The sequence below is a fragment of the Passer domesticus genome, chromosome 23 (assembly GCF_036417665.1).
Source record: "Passer domesticus isolate bPasDom1 chromosome 23, bPasDom1.hap1, whole genome shotgun sequence".
NCBI lineage: Eukaryota > Metazoa > Chordata > Aves > Passeriformes > Passeridae > Passer > Passer domesticus.
Window position 1 is genome coordinate 3,432,080 of NC_087496.1, and position 16,033 is coordinate 3,448,112.

At 49.1% G+C, this 16,033-nt stretch overlaps 1 protein-coding gene across 5 annotated transcripts in view; it reads right to left on the reverse strand.

The window, feature by feature from the left end:
* Positions 1-2,976: 2,976 nt before the first annotated feature.
* LOC135285585 (opioid-binding protein/cell adhesion molecule homolog) overlaps positions 2,977-16,033 on the reverse strand; it is a 293,621-nt gene continuing 280,564 nt past the window's right edge. For all 5 annotated transcript variants that reach the window (XM_064398002.1, XM_064398001.1, XM_064398000.1 and 2 more), the window contains 2 exons: positions 15,553-15,704; positions 2,977-5,841 (listed from right to left, as the gene is read on the reverse strand). In XM_064398002.1, the coding sequence (XP_064254072.1) occupies positions 5,741-5,841; positions 15,553-15,704 (253 nt within the window). In that variant the 3' untranslated portion in view covers positions 2,977-5,740. The remainder of the gene's footprint in view (positions 5,842-15,552; positions 15,705-16,033) is intronic.

Here is a 16,033-nt window from a genome sequence, read left to right on the forward strand (position 1 = left end):
CACAATGAATAAGAAAAAGAAGACGAAGCAACCGGCCCCTGCCGAGGCGCAGGACCTGTTGCCTCGCCGTCCATCTCAGTGGGGGTTTCTCCTGCAATTGGTTTTCCTCCTTCAATTTCCTTTCCTTCCCTGCGGCCGGCGGCGGGGGGCACGCGGGGGGCCCGGGCGCGGGCAGGCAGGCGGCGAGGGGGCTCTCTCTGCCTATCCATTAAAACGATTGTTCCATGTGGCCGCTCCGTCTGGTTGTGGTGCTCATTGGCGCGGGGGCCAGGGCCACTCCGCGTTCTCCCCTTGCGCCACCAGGAATGGGGAGGGATGTGGGGAGGGATGCTGGAGGGGGGTGGCAGATGGGAGCAGCAAGTCATACAATGGGCCAGGAGAGCATTGGAAAGATGACCCCTGGATTTCACCAATGAGCCCGGCAGGAATGCTGTCACAGGTAAGGCTTTGGTGAGTAGATGGAGACAGTGTGGGGCACAGCTGTGCCAAATTTCCCTGCTCAGGACCCCACTCAGTGCCCCCAAGCTCAGGTGTGGCTCTCTAGCCCAGCTGCACAGCATTGCTGGGGATGCTTGTGGAACAGCTGAAGCGAATCCTGTGTGGGAAGGAGGGACAGAGCGATGAGAGGTGGGTGCAGAGAACAGGGTCCCTCATGCAGTGCTGCATACAGGCAAAGCACGGCAGGATTGTTTGGGTGTAGGTGCATTTTGCTGTCCATGGAGCCTTGTCTTGGTCAGTGTCTTGTTTTTTGGTGATCCTGGAAGGTTGCTTAGTGAGTTTGGTCCTCAGCCTCAACTGTAGCCTCCAGGGTGCCGGTTTCTCCAAGTCACCTGACACATTTACAGGATCAGAAGTTGGTTGCTGTTGATGGCGCGACAGTTTTTTGTGAGCATTTTTTAATTTTTGACCCTATAATATAACCCAAGAGATAAGCATGGAGAAGAAGGATGGGAAGGTGTTGCTTTGAGGTGTGACATTCAGTGTCCAAGTGGGGTAAGGGAAGAACCATGCTCAGGCTTTGTGGCACATCCCAAGTAAGGGACAGGGCACTGAGGGTGTGGGGACAGGACAGCGGGGCACAGGTAGCCGGGTGAGGATGGCAGAGATGATGGTGTTGGTCTTTATGCAGCTTCTGCAACTCCCAGGTTGGACTAGCCAGCCACAGTAGAGCAAACCTGGTAAGAGGGGCAATGCCCAGATGCTTGGGGTTAATGGGGAGGGATCCAGGGATAGGTATGGAGGTAACAGGGCTCTCTCCCTCACCTCCTCTCTGTAATTGTAACTTTTTTGGTGTTCTAGGGGAGAGATCAAGGAGTGCCAGGAGTCCAGTGCCAAAGTAGCAGACAAAGAGGAAGTTAAGGAGAGAGAGGCGGTTCGATGGATGCGTTTATGTAATAATTTATTGACATAGGTAAGGGTGTCTCTTGGTGCTGGTGAGGGATGGAGGTCATGGTCTGAAATATGCCCTCCCTCCCCCTGGATGTAGCAGCTGAGGTCCATGTCCTTAGGCACAGGTTGGAAATTGCTGGGGGCCATGGAAAAACATCCCTCTCAAGCCAGGAAAGGGAGATGGAAGGTATCACACGAGCAGAGAGGGGCTGCATCACCTTCCCATGCTCTGTGATGGGGACAATGCAGACGAGGCATGAGGATGTGCCATGAGCAGGAGTGTTTGGGCATCTGCAGGTATTCACTCCAGTGGAGGCAGGTCCAGCACTGGGTATCAGGCAGAACTGGCATGTGAAGATGGGAAGCATTAGGGAAGCTCAGATTTCTTTGGAAAACCCAGGGACCACATGCAAGGGGCGAGTATTGCTTTGTGGCACCTGTAGATACATCATATCAGCCCTGGCTCCCTGATTGGTTGGGGTTTTTGGAGGAGGCTCAAAGCAGAGTGTCTCCCATGGACGTCACCAATGCTTGATTCACTGCAGGTGACATTGAGAAAAGTGGGCAAGGTGACACATCCCCCCCAGATCCCTTCCCTCAGGAGGTTGTTGAGTTTTGGGAAGCACTTACCTGTCTGCTGGGGTCACTTGAGGGGGAGAGCAAAGGTGTTCCTGATGTGCAAGGTCACAGCAGCTCATAGCAGTGCTGGGATGGAGCTGTTTGCTTGTTGTGGCGTTCAGGGAAAACTCTTGGGACTGGGCTTTTCATTCCCACGTTGGGAAAGATGAAGGGAGGTCTCAAAGTGAGCAAGATTCTGATGGCTCTGTCACAGTCCCACTGCCCCCAGCCTCCAGGTAGCAGGTCGCACACCAGAAGAGCTTGTTGAATGTTTTTCTCCTGGTTGATGGTGTGGAAAGGTGAGGCATCCCCTGGGAGTGATGGGCACAGCCTGCTGAGATTAAAGCCATGTCAGGGAGACACTGAGGGTCACAGGTCTTCTGTTCCTGGTCCTCATGGTTTTTGTCCTTTGACAAAGACGTTTGGTCTCTGTCACACACTGCCAGATCACGACAGGAGCAAACCTTGGGAGTGCATTGTCTGCAGAGGCATTCCTTCATGGGGGCAGATTTAGTTGTCAGAGTGAGCATTGTTGCAAGATGACGGAGGAGATGCTGGGAATATCTGTCTTGGAAAAGTGGCCCCCAGTCATGCTGCTTCCACAGAAGGCAGGTGAGTGATGAGAACTAAGACAGTCCTTACCCTGCAGGGACTCCATCAACAGGTGTGTGCTCATTGCTCATCAGCAGACACAGGTGGGCAGGAGCTGAGACTCACTGGTGGATTCCCAGGGGAGATGCATGGATGGGGTGAAGGGTGGCCCAAACAGCAGCAGGCCCCCAGCTGTGGTGCTTCAAGAATCACTGTCACAGGGGACAATCAAAAGAAAGTCCAGCCAAGTGCTGGGTGGGACCCCAGGAGTGGCAGAGGTCCCAGGCACTCAGGAGCCCTCCCAGCTCAGCTCAGCAGGTGCCAGCACTGCATCCCTTCCCTGGGGTGTGCGGGACCCGTGAAGCAAAGCCCCGAAGGTACAAAGTTCGTCAAACTTTATTGATACACTGCACAATCACAACCATCTCTTATTCTTGCCGAATTAGAAAAGGTTACAACTACAATGTAACATGCACAAATCTCAGGTAGTATAGCCACCCTTGGAATACAATGATCGACAGAAACTCAAGACCGGCCATCACGGCCATCAGCTGGAGAGACCCAAGAGCCACACTGCCCCCGCCCTGGGCACCCGGCCACCCCCTGGGCATCCAAACATGAAGAGCAGTGGTCACAAATGGGTCTGCCACCTGGCAGAGCCGCGGCGGGGCCGGCCTCAGACAGCCAACACGTTCCTCACAATGGCACGTTACATGGCACGAGAAAGTCGAATGCCGTCCCGGCAGGGTACAGGGGAGCCCACCCAACCCAGGGACAAGGATGGAATGGGGGCAGCCCTGGCACCAGGCCCGCCAGCCTCAGTGTGCGTCGTGGCATCTCGTCGCCGCCACTCTCTGATTTGCCGTGGCCTCCTGCCCTGTGACTCTGCAGCATTTCTGCTGTGGGGATAGAGAAATTTGGGGCTGACCAAGGAAAGGGCATGGGGTTGTGGGGCAGTGCGGACCAGTAAAGGCATCAGGGCAAGGTGTCTCCATCACCCACGGTACTTTGGAGTGGGCATGTGGGGAGGGATGTGCGTGTTGCCGTGCTGGCTGAAGACAGTGCCATCCCCACGCGATAAACATGCCTGGGGCCATGGGATAGGACCCAGATCACTGACAGTGCCACCTTTCTTGGATGCCAGCGGAGAAGCAGAGCAGCACCGCAGGGACCGCAGGACGCGGACTCACCCAGTCAGTTCTGGATCCCCGTCCATCAGGTAAGCCAGCACCTCAGGCAGCCCCTGCCTGGGACCAGGCAAATTTTGTCAATCAGCCATGGTACGTGCTGAACATCCAGGATGGGCAGGCAGGAGCATCCACTGAGATTTTTGTAGCAGGTCCTGGGCAGCCCACTGAGAACAGGGATGAGGATGGGCACAGCTGCATAGAGGACACAGTGGTGGCCCATCATGGCCTCTGGCTCAGGGTGTTTTTTCAATCTTGTGTGCTGAGGGCTGGCACCCCAGCTTCCTTGCAGCCACGAAAGCAGGTTTGGGCAGCAGCAGAGTTTGCAGGGGGAAGACAGCGTGTGCACGGCCGTTGTTCTTAAGTCATCTCACTTGTGGAGGGAAAAGGAAGGGACAAGGCACGGGGAGGTGCTGGGTCAGGACAGGGGACACTCTGTGTGCTTGCTCAGTGCCTTGCTGTAGTTGAGTCTCCCTGTTGCAGCAATAGGGTCTGGTGCCACATGTGACTTTTCAGGAGCAGGATGGGAGTGTCCATCCCCAGACTGCGGCACCAAAGCATTCCTGGGTGGCCATGGAGTGACAAGAAGGCTCAGGGCTGCCACAATGTACCAGGCAAGGGGGTCCGTGGTGCACGAGGCCATCAGGAGCACAATTCCTATGTGGGGAGATGACATGACTACTGCCACCATGGGTGACAGGTCCCAGGGTGGCTAGAAGAAGCAGAGAGGGCAGAGTCTGGGTGTGTCTGTTTTGGTGTCACAGGCAAGTTGCAGCAGGGAGCGTTGGAGCCATCCTTGTCCCTGCTGTGCCAGCACAGCAAATTGACAGAGCCCAGTCCTCCTCCACAGGGTCAGACACATCAGACTTTCCTCAGGCAGGGACACGTGATGAGCGTGAGACCAGGGCAGAGTGAGAACATTGCAGCTCAGGGCCCCATGAGGGGCAGAGATACAGACGGTCACGAACATCAGAGCTGTAGCAAAAGGGCCTTGTCAGCTGGTGTTTCGATCTGTTGTTCAGAGCCTCTGCCCCACGCTGGTGATGCTGTGCTTTTGATATGCAGGTTGGAAAGTGCTTGGAAAACAAGCCCAGAGAAATGTCCCCAAAAAGTGCTGGCAGAGCATCAAGGTGAGAGCCATGGGGCAGCCCCTGCCATCAGGGGGGCAGCAGCAGAGTGGGCAGGGACCTGGAGCAAGGAGTGAGGGCCTGGCTGTCCAATGCAGCAAGAAGGCTCTAGTTTCTAGGAGAGCTGGTGGCAGTTCCCAGGGCTCACATTCCTGGGAGAGCAGCCTCATGTCCTCAGGAAGGTGAGGGGGTTTTAGTGGGAAGCACAGGGGTACGATGTCAGCTGGAATAAAGAGTAGTGGGAAGTGCGTGACCCTTGAAGGACAACTGGTTGTGTCGGGTGACCCTCTCCCAAAGGGCCAGAGATCAATCATCCTGTCAGGAGCAGAGGCGGGTGATGGGGGGCTGGCAACATCAGGGTGCTTAGGGAGGAGCTTTGGCGACGAGAACTGACATTCAGGACCGAGAGGGCTGAAGGCAGAGCCAGGAGGCTTCAACCTTGGGGTCTTTCTGGGCATAGGCGGCTTAGTGAGACGACGAGACGGACATCCCGGTGAAGGCTCTGGGCGGCACCCGCCCCGACGGCTCCATGCCCCCGTCGTTGGAGATGAGGCAGCCACAGGGGGCACCGTCCGTGCTGGGCCACATCCCCGGGGCGATGGTGGCGGGTGACAGTCTGGTGGCACGTGGTGGGGTCTGTACAGCATAACCGGCGGCGAGAACGATCCCGGCACGTGGGAGACGGGGCCATCCTCGGACGCTCGGCACCGCCGCCCGTCCTCCGGTGCATCGCCCGTCCGATGGAGAGGAGTCCCCGGGCGGCGCGGCGGCCGAGCCCGCGGCGGGGGAGAGGTGCGGCGAGGCCTCCCGGGACCCTCCGCTCCCTTATCAAAAGTCGAGAAGGAGGCGAGCAAGGAGGGTGGCCCAGAGGCAGAGGCCAGCGGCCACCCGGGACGCCGCGTTGCCGCCATCGTGCACTGCTCCGGGCCCTGTATGGAGGAGAGAGGAGGAAGACAAAGGAGAGCGTTAGGGCCAGTGCTGAGATGATGTGACAGCACAAAGGGAACCCACCTCCCCGTTGTCCCTGCACATCCCACCCCTAAGCTGACCACGGTGTTGTGTTCCCCCTTGGAGGGGTGGTGGACTTGTCCATAATTTGAAGAGCATTGTGAGTGCTGAGGAGGAGGTGAGGAGGTTTGCAAAGAGCTTGAGGAACACTTAAGGGAGGCACAGTCCTTGTATGAGGAGGAGGAGGAGAAGGATGCCCTGGGCAGGTGTCAGTCCAGCCCCACCATGCTTGAAGTTGCCCTCCTTGGGGAGTCCTGATGCAAACAATCACGTGAGAGCCATTGGGATCAGAGGCCTTGGTGCTCTGGAGTGGCACAACTCGTGACTGGCAACAAAGGATCGTCAGCTCAGGAATGGCATTGTCCAGATGTGGATTCTCAGGTGTGCAGGAGCATTTTTGGGGGTGCTGGGGGGTTCTTGGTAGGCAGGTCAGGAGGGAGGAGGCTGGTCATCTGATTACACTGCTGGAACTGGAGTTTAGTTGGGTTTTTTTTTTTTGTTTTGTTTTGTTTTGTTTTTTGTTAGGGCTTTTATTTGGGCTGCAGGGCACATATGGGCCAGTCAGGATGGGCTGAGACAGCTGGGCAGAGTGAAGGAAGCAGAGGCAGCCACCACACATTCTGCCACAGGGCCATGGGTCTGTCCACACTCCCCACAGCCATGGAGAGGAATTTGGGGAAGTCACAGGTCTGAGTCCCAGTACTGGCATTCTGAAAGGGAAGAAATAGAGAAATAAGTGCTTAGCTGTCTTAGCATCAGAAGTCAGGGCAAGGATGAAGTGTGAAGTAAATGGGATTCTTATGCATTTGTGAACATGCTCTCAGGCCTGCAGTCACCTGGAATGGGTTCATCATAGAATCCCAGAATGGTCTGGGCTGGAAGAGATCTTAAAAAACTTCTTGTGCCACCCCGTCATGGGCCAGCAACCCTTCCATTATCTCAGGTTGCTTCAAGCCCTGTCCAACCTGTCCCTAGACACTTCCAGGGATGGAGCAGCCCCAGCTTCTCTGGGCAACGTGTGCCAGGGCCTCACCACTCTCAAAATGAAGAATTTTTTCCCCAGTATCTAAACTCACCCTCTTTCAGTTTAAATCCATTCCCCCTTGTCGATGCCCTTATCAAAAGTGCTTCCTCAGTTCTCCTGTAGCCCCTTCCAACCCAAATCATTCTGTGATTCTATGAAATCATATCCAGTTACAATAATTTCCTCAGTATGGTGTCATTCCTTGTCTTTTTATCTACTGATTTTTTTTGTAAGCATTTATCTTAATTTAGGAAGAGGCAAAGGAGAGTCTGAGATGTTAAATCCAAGCACTGCCAGAAGGTGAAGGAAATGATGGGAAGATTGAGTGATGAGAAAGAAGCTGTGTCATGCCCATGCTCAAACAAAATTGATTATAAGAGCACATGATCATCCAAGAGAGGTAGAACTATGCCATAATCAGACATTTCCTTGCTGAATAGACCTTGTGATATAAAAAGTGGAAACCCACATTTGTTAGGGGCAGGTAGAGGCTTTGCAGGTAGAATTGAAAGGGCTTCTTAGCTTGGTTTTCCTCAGACCTATTACTGCTCCCTCTTCTTTGTTTTTCACCCCTCAAACCAATGGCAGCAGCTCTGCACATCATCCAAAATCATAAAACAAGTGAAAATTTCTGTAGATGTAATACTACATGCTGATTAGCCTTAAACTTTTATGTATTTACACCTGCCCAAACACTGCTAAATTGGTGCCTTTCTCTAGCATCTCTATAGATCTGGATTTTAATATGTGACTAATTCTTATCACTATTTTCTAGTTCACAGTTCTGCACTGGTTATTGGCTTTGATTTAATGACACTTTTAGAAATTTCATAATCTATCCTACAGCAATTGCATTGTGGCTGAGTTGGAGAGCTCCCAAATAGATAAGTCACCTAATACAGAGAGGAAATAAAAATAAAAATGCTGGGTCTTTACTAGAAAAAAATAAAACAAACATTTTCTCTTAAATGTATTCTTTACTGTGGAATAATGTATTCTGGTATCAGACAGCTTGGCCTTGTAAAGATTGTAAAGATACTCTACAGAAGAGACAAGAATAAAGATACAGGGACAAAATAAAGTAGTAATTAGATACGATCACAAAATCAGGGCAGATGGCTCATTTCATCACAGGCTGCCTGTGACTCCTGTGTGTTCTCTGAACTGTCACTCTCTGTGGGAAAGGGACAGTTCCCACTGGGACAGGCAGAGAACTCAGCTGAGGCTCCCTAGCCCTGCCGTCCCAGCAAATATTTTTGTTCTGCTTTCCTCAAACCCCAGAGCCTGGGCATTGAGGTGTGAGTGCACCTGGACTCTGACTGCCCCTACTCAGCTTATTTATTATTGCAATTATTTATTATTGCTTGCTTTTAGTTTTCTTCCCCTTGATTTATTTTGTGTCCACTTTTCTGGCTATTTTCTTCCTTTCCTGGCTATTTTATTCCTTCTCCTTGAGGCAACCTTAGATTTTTTGAGACCTTGATTTGAGTACAGATGGCAAGGTTGGGATTTTGTTTCTCTCCTAAGATCTTGAATACAAAGGTCAGAAGAAATCAGCAGATCTGTGGTGAATAGATTTTCTTAACCTGTGTTGGAGGCACTCTCAACTCCAGTGTGAGCCATGGGAATAGCACAAATGCTTACAGAGCTAAACAGTCCCTCCACATGCACCAAAAAATAGCTTTTACTTTCTTTTCCTGCTTTCTTTCTGTGCAGGATAGAAGTCCCATACCTTCCACTTCATTTCTCCATTTTGTTGCAATATTCACCCTTCTCCAGGTGAGACACAGACACATGGAGATGAAGAATTTAGAATGTGTCTCTTGCAGCTTTTAATTTTCAGGACTCAGGAGAAAGAGGAAGGGAACATGCCCATGCTCAGGGTGCTGCTGGAGCCTCTCTTTCCTAGAGGGCTCAGGAAAAGACAACAGTTCCTCTCTGCTTCTCATGGTCTGTAACAGCAGCTGATGGGGGAAAGCCTGTCCAGTTCTTCATATCTGAGGACAGGAATTACTGAAGGAAGTCTGGGAGACCCGCTGGGGGAAAGCCTGTCCAGTTACTCATGTCTGAGAGCAGAAGCACCTACAGTAAGTCTTGGCAACCTCCCTGCGATGAGATAGTTCCTGATGTTATTCCTCAGGTAACTGCATGGTCCTTCAAGGCCTGTTCCTGCTCATTGAAGGGGGGTTGGACTAAATGACCTTTAAAGGGTCCCTTCCGACTCAAATTATGATTCTAAGAAGACTCCAACAGGGGTGTTCACCCCTGTGACTGAACAGCCACCCAGCGCAGAGCAAGGAACAAAAAGTGGTGGCTTCTTGCACACAAAAAGGAGACAGAAGTTGAGCAAGACCTAAGGCTTGCCACAAACACAGAGCCTGGAACACTACGGTAATGTGAGCAGTGACTGTAGGTAGCATTTTATAGCATAGTATAATATATGGATTATTTACAGCATCTAATGGCAAAGTCAGAAATTGGCATTTCAATTTAAGGGAAAACACAAAGTAGCAAACACAGGAAGACAACTGCACATATGAACTACAGGGACCAAGTGGAAATGAAAGTGGAAAAAGAAAAAAAATACATGTATAGTAGGTAGAGAAGATAATATGGGAAGGCAAAGTAACCCCACAGGATAACAGGGAATGTCCTGGGAAAAACCCTACAAAACGTAACAATTCAGTGAAGAAGAGGGAGCTGTCCCTCATCCCTTCACAGGAAGATGGAGAAGAAGAGAACACAGATAAATACTGAGGAAAAAGAAGATATCCCATGTCAGCTCTGCCTTCATTCACCAAGACATAAAGGAAGCTCTTTGCCCTCACCTCCCAAGCTGTCCAAACCACAGTGCCATGGCACAACCTCTGCACCCCCATGAAAGTGCTCCTATTTGAGATTCACAGCTAATTTAGACCAAGTTTGTTAAAGACTAATTATTTACCTGTGTATTGATGATGATTAAAGCTTAACCCTGGGTGAAGTGCCATGTTAGTGACTGTCTAACAAAACCTTGTTTAAGGTTTCAAGCTATATTGGTGTCTTTGAAACATCTCACCAGATCTGCAGCTGCAGAAAGAAAAAGTCACTATGGACAGAGGGACACAGAGACCCAGGGGTACCAGCCAGAAGAGGCGGAGCAGGAGAGCTTTGTTCTGCTCCAGATCCCCAGGATCTACATTTTCCCCCCAAAAAACTGAATGCAGGAGGAGCTCATGTGCAGACAGGCCAAGAGGGGCAGGTGCTCACAGGAATGGGGGGGAGGGAATTTGGAGGCACAGTCAGGACCAGGGGACAGAGGGAAGGGCCGGGGAGCCTGGCATGAGCAAATCATGGTGAAAAGGAAATTGAAGTCACCAGGCAAGCTGGGGTGAGGGTGGGACTGACACAACACTGCCACTATGGTGGGCAGGTGTGACACAGCAACAGCACACGGGGGTTCCTTGGTGTGAAATGGAACAGAAGGAGTCCTGACACGGACACAAACTCAGGTCCAAGCTCTGGTGTCACTGTTGGAGTTGGTGCCCTCAAATACTGGAACAAGAAAAATGGCTGAACTCAGCGAAGCCCAGCATGGTCCTCAGAGATGGAATACAACCTCAGATAATCCCATGCTAATTGGTTGACCTCAAGAAACCCCAATGACCTAAAGTAACCCCAAAGTGCTCTGTAGAGAGTGAGTTTGACCTCTAGTAACCCAAATGACCTCAAGTAACCCCAAATAGTAACTGGTTGACCTCAAGTAACCCCACAATGACTTCAAGTAACCTTAAAGTTCTCAGCACAGAACAAGTTTGACCTCTAGTAACCCCAATGACCTAAAGTAACCCTGAATATTACCTGGTTGACCTCAAGTAACCCCCAATGACCTTAAGTAACCTCAAATTGCTCTGGACAGACTAAGTTTGACTTCTGGTAACCCCAAATATAAACAAGTTGACCTCAAGTAACCCTCCCAATGACCTATAGTAACCCAAATGACCTATAGTAACCCCAAATATTAACTGGTTGACCTCAAGTAACCTCAAAGTGCTCTGCCCAGAACAAGTTTGACCTCTAGTAATCCCAATGACCTATAGTAAACCCAATGATCTACAATAACTCCAAATGTTAATTGACTGAGCCAAAGTAACCCAACGATCTAAAGTAACCATAAAGTACTTTACAGAAAGTGAGTCTGTCCCAGGTAACCCCAAATGCCAATTAGTTGACCAAATAACCCAAATTAACCCTATGAATTAGCCCTTTCCAGGTCTCCTGGAGCCCTTTAGGCACTGGAAGGGACTCTCAAGTCTCCCCAGAGCCTTCTCTCTTCCAGGTGAACACTCCCAGCTCTCCCAGCCTGGCTCCAGAGAAGTTGCCATTTCCCAAGGGGTGTTTGGAGCGGAAGATGCTGAGGGGATGGATGGCTCATCCCAGAGTCATGAGGCACCAGCAGAGCCAGCCCCAGCACCAGGCACCTGATGGACAACTGCCCTGATCCCACCCAGAACATCCACACAGCATAATCCACTCAATTAACAGGAAAAAAAAAAAAAATTTTATTGTTGACCAAAGAGAATGGAAGCCTTTGTAAGTCCCCACCCAACAGTGTTCTGTCCCCTCCACTGCTTCCAGCTGGGCTGGCTGTGGCACCATGGCACAGCAATGTGTGACCACCAATCCCTGAGCTGTCCACCAGCACATTCCTGAAGCAAAATAAAGCTGGGGATTGCAATTCCCAGACTCTTTGGAAGCAACTACAGAGCTTACATATCTCAGCCTTTTTGTGGGGTATTAATAATGGCAGGTGGCAACTTGAAGAATGATGAAATGAGGTGTGAGCTGCTCCCTTGACCCGAAAAGCATTGCTGATGGCAGACACAAAAGAGCAGTTGGACAGATTCACCTGCCCTTCGAAGTTCCTGTGAAAAGTAGATGTGGGGTAATTACTTTCTCTTCTGTACAAAAGACCTGGTTCAGATATTTATACTCCCTCAATACAGCCCTGCCTCCTTCTCCTCTCCTTACTAATTTCCACTCCTAATATCTCCTAGTTTTGTTAGATTACTGGTTTGTGTGCACAAATAAACACAGAAAATCACTGCAATCACAGACACTCCACAGCAATAGGTAAACAGGGCAAAGATGCTATTTCTCACTTCTTTTTTTTTTTTTTTTTTTTTTTTTGCATATGTTTTGCATTGATTCTCTTTTTGCAAAATTCAAATATTTGTAGTGAGGCTCTGGCACAGGTTGCCCAGAGAAGCTGTGACTGCTCCTGGATCCCTGGAAGTGTCCAAGGCCAGGTTGGATGGGGCTTGGAGCAACCTGGGATAGTGCAAGATGTCCCTGTCCATGGCAGGGGGTGGAACTGGATGAGCTTTAAGGTCCCTTCCAGCCCAAACTATTCTGTGATTCTATGACTTGTGTTTTAAGTGTTTTAAGTCAAGCAGTCTTTAAATATTGAATCAGGGCTCTTATTCTTAAAGACATAATTGCTTTCCCTTGCTTTTATGTATTTAGTCTGAAGCTGCTGATTCTTAAGAGAGTGCACAATAAAGCATGAAAAGATTTTATCTCTCCATAGAATAATTGGTTTAAATCACATCTAACACTTGGTATTTTAACTTATTTTCAGTTAACTTACCCAATCATCAATCAAAAAGATTACATACTAGAAATGAGACCCTGAACATTGGAAAAATGCAGATGGCATCTTTTATAAAACATCTACATCTCTCTTTATTCCAATAGCTCTTCAATGGAAAGGGCCAATAAAAGGTCCCAGAGCTCCCAGTTTGGAATGGGGGCTTGGGGGAATTTCCTTTGGTGACTGAGGGACACGCTGCATTTAAAAGAGATGTAAAGATCCAGGTTTGGGTGATTTTTTTCCCCATCTCCATTTATAAATAGCAAGTACAAAATGCAACATGCTCATCAAAAAGTGAACCCAGACACAAAATCTTTAAATAAAAGAATTAGCAGATTTCCAACCACTTGTGCTCCTCTCCCCTTTGGCAAAGGCTGGTAGAGACTGTCCAAGAAACACCACGCACATACCCAAATAGAAGCTCTCCACAGAGCCCATCTTTTCCACTCTCCCCTGTGTTTCCAAGAAGCTGCAGCTTTGACAGACAAGCTGTTGAATTTCACAACATGTTCACGAAATGAAAAAAGCGCAATCCTTGAGGAAGGATGGAATCCCACCTGCTTAAATTCCTTTTTGAGCTCACTCCATGGCCTGCCTCTGACTGTTCCAGTGTGCTTCACTCAATACACTCTTGAAAGATGGGGGGAGAAATAGAATATGAATGTTTTTTCTCCATTAAAAGTTATGAAATTGAAATAACTTTAGGTATCCTGAGTCTTCACACATCAATATCCAAAGGATGTGCCAATATCCTTTCAAACACAAATTTAGGCTTCAGTGTTGGTGCAGCTAAAAACCCACATGAAAACAAACGGGACATTTTAAGTTTTAACTTTTCCTTCCTAATCTTACTTATATAAAACAAGGATTAGAGGAATATTAGTATTCCACTGAACAGACCATTACTAGCAGGAGTTGCTACAAAGCAGGGAGAGCCACAGGACTGGGCTCCTACATCACACTTTTTATGGATGATTTTTAATATTACTGTTTTGCCATCAATGCAATCACCTCTAATGTACTTCACTTCAGCCTGCTGGACATGTTTGTGGGATTAATTTATTAAAACAAGGTGAAATTTTGTTTTCTCTGCATGTTGGCATCAATTAATAACTGTTGTGAGAGGATTGCTGTGCTGTCACAGGAGGAGTGTGTAAAGAGCAACACTATCTGCTGAGAGAAGGAAAAATGCCCGAAAACAGATGTTGTCAAATAAAAGATAACCACGTAATAGCTTGGAACAAAACCAAAAATCCCTAATCCAGTCCCCTTCTGAGTGCAGGGAGTTACCTCCACTGCGACTTTTTCTTTAGTCTGGTTTCAAGTAATGGAAAAAAGACTTAGGTGATGTTATTTTGTCTCACATCAGAGAAAGTGCAAGAGTGCCAGCAGGATAGGGAGACAAAAAAAATGGATATTGGGAAAACTGGATTGGAAACTTAATGTACTTATTTATGTACTAAATATCATAAATACAATATTTACTATATACAGTCATAGAATCATCAAGGTTGGAAGAGACCTTTAAGAGCATCAAATCCAAGCATCAATTCAGCACTGCCACTGTAACTCCTGCACCCCAAAAACATATAAATATAAAATACCACATATACATTGTAAGTTATATATTGTACTATGTAAAAACTAATAATGTATTTTAGATATTCTATAATTTATATACTATGAGAATAATACATAATATATAATAAAGAATAATATGCTTATATATAATAATATGTGTCAACAAGACACTATTATTAAATATATGAATAAGAGTTGTTTTCACATCTATATATATTTATTATTGATGTTTCATTATTATTAATAATATGTACTACATTGTATTTGTATCGTATTATATATAGTCTATTATTCTATATTGCTCTATACTAGATATTGGGAAAATTTCTTCACCAAAAAGGTAAAACAGAAGAGAACAGAACAGTGGAGAGGGAACAGAACACAGAGCTTTGACCCAAAGAGAAGAAATCATGCCAGGGCAGAGGAGAACTGGTTAGAATAGAAAGGCCTGGACCAGCCCCTAAAACACAAACCTAAAACCAGCCCCTAAAACACAAACACAACCCTGCAGAACACAACAGAAGAGAATGGAGCAGAGAACTCCTGAAGGGGCCAGCCAGCCCCACAACCAAAGCCAAAGATGTGCCCCTCCCACCACCCCAAAACACCAAGAACCCCCCAGGTCCCCTCCACAGTGTCCACCCATCCAAAGTCCAAGCTGGTGTGGAAACTCTTCTCCCTCTCAACGTCTCCTCGAGCCTGCTACCTGACCTCCATCCTCTCCCTCCTGCTGGGGGAAGGCAGGCTCCTGCTGTCCTCCCTTGGATCATGACAGCTCTCTCGGCTTGTCACAATGCCAAAGGGACATGCCACAGGTACATGCCACCTTACTCAGTGTCAGCTGTCCTTGATGACACCATTCCTCAAACACCTTCCTGCCCTGGCCACCTGAATCAGGCTGATGTCACCCATCCTGCTATTGCTAGTACAATGTGATCACTGCTGGCAGTCCTGCCAGTAGCAAACAAGGGAAAACCCCACACCATGCACCCAGGGCGTGTTCTCACCTGTCCCAGGCTCCCTCCTCACCCCTGCTCCAGCAACAACAGGGCTCAGCCGACTGTGGCCAACTGTGCTGTGCACCCAGTGTCGGGCTGATACAGATCTCATCCTCTGGGCATCCTCTGGCAGGACCTCACTGCTCAGGGTTTGTGCTGTTTGGCACCTCGATGGACCAGGAACACCAAATACAGCCAGCTCTGCTCCATCACTCCACCACCGGCCGTCTGCCAGCCTCCTTTTCTTCATCTTCCTCATCACGCTCTTCAAACTCCTCTTCATCCTCCTCCTCCTCCTCTTCCTCTTCTTCATCCTCCTCCTCTCCAAATGCCTCCTCTTCATTCTCCTCTTATTCCTCCTTGTCACCTCACCTTACTGCAAAAAACCGGCACCTACCATAGAGGATGATGCTGGCGTTGGTGTTGCCCAGCTTGTTCGTGGCCACGCACGTGTAGTTGCCGTAGTCCTTCTCCGAGACGTTGAAGAAGGTCAGCGTGGACAGGCGGCCCTTGCTCTCGATCCGCACTCCCTCCAGCCCGTTTGCTAACCTGCAGGGAAACACGGATAGCAGTGCTGGGAGAACTGGGCTGGAGTGGATCTTACCCCTCCCTGGGCACTCCTTTGCTTCCCACCAGCCAACACCACTATGCACCCACATGTTCCCCCACTGGACTTGTGCAAGATAAACTCTCCATTCCACTCTCCATCCCATAACCCAGCCTGACCCATGTGTCCCACAGCCACCATCCCTGGGAGAAACAGCTCTGGGATTTCCTCAGCCCTTAGCTGAGCACCCACCATAATGAGTGGTGAGTGATGATCCCAGCCTTTTTCCACATGACAGCCTCAGACACTGTCACCCGCCTCTACCTCCTCA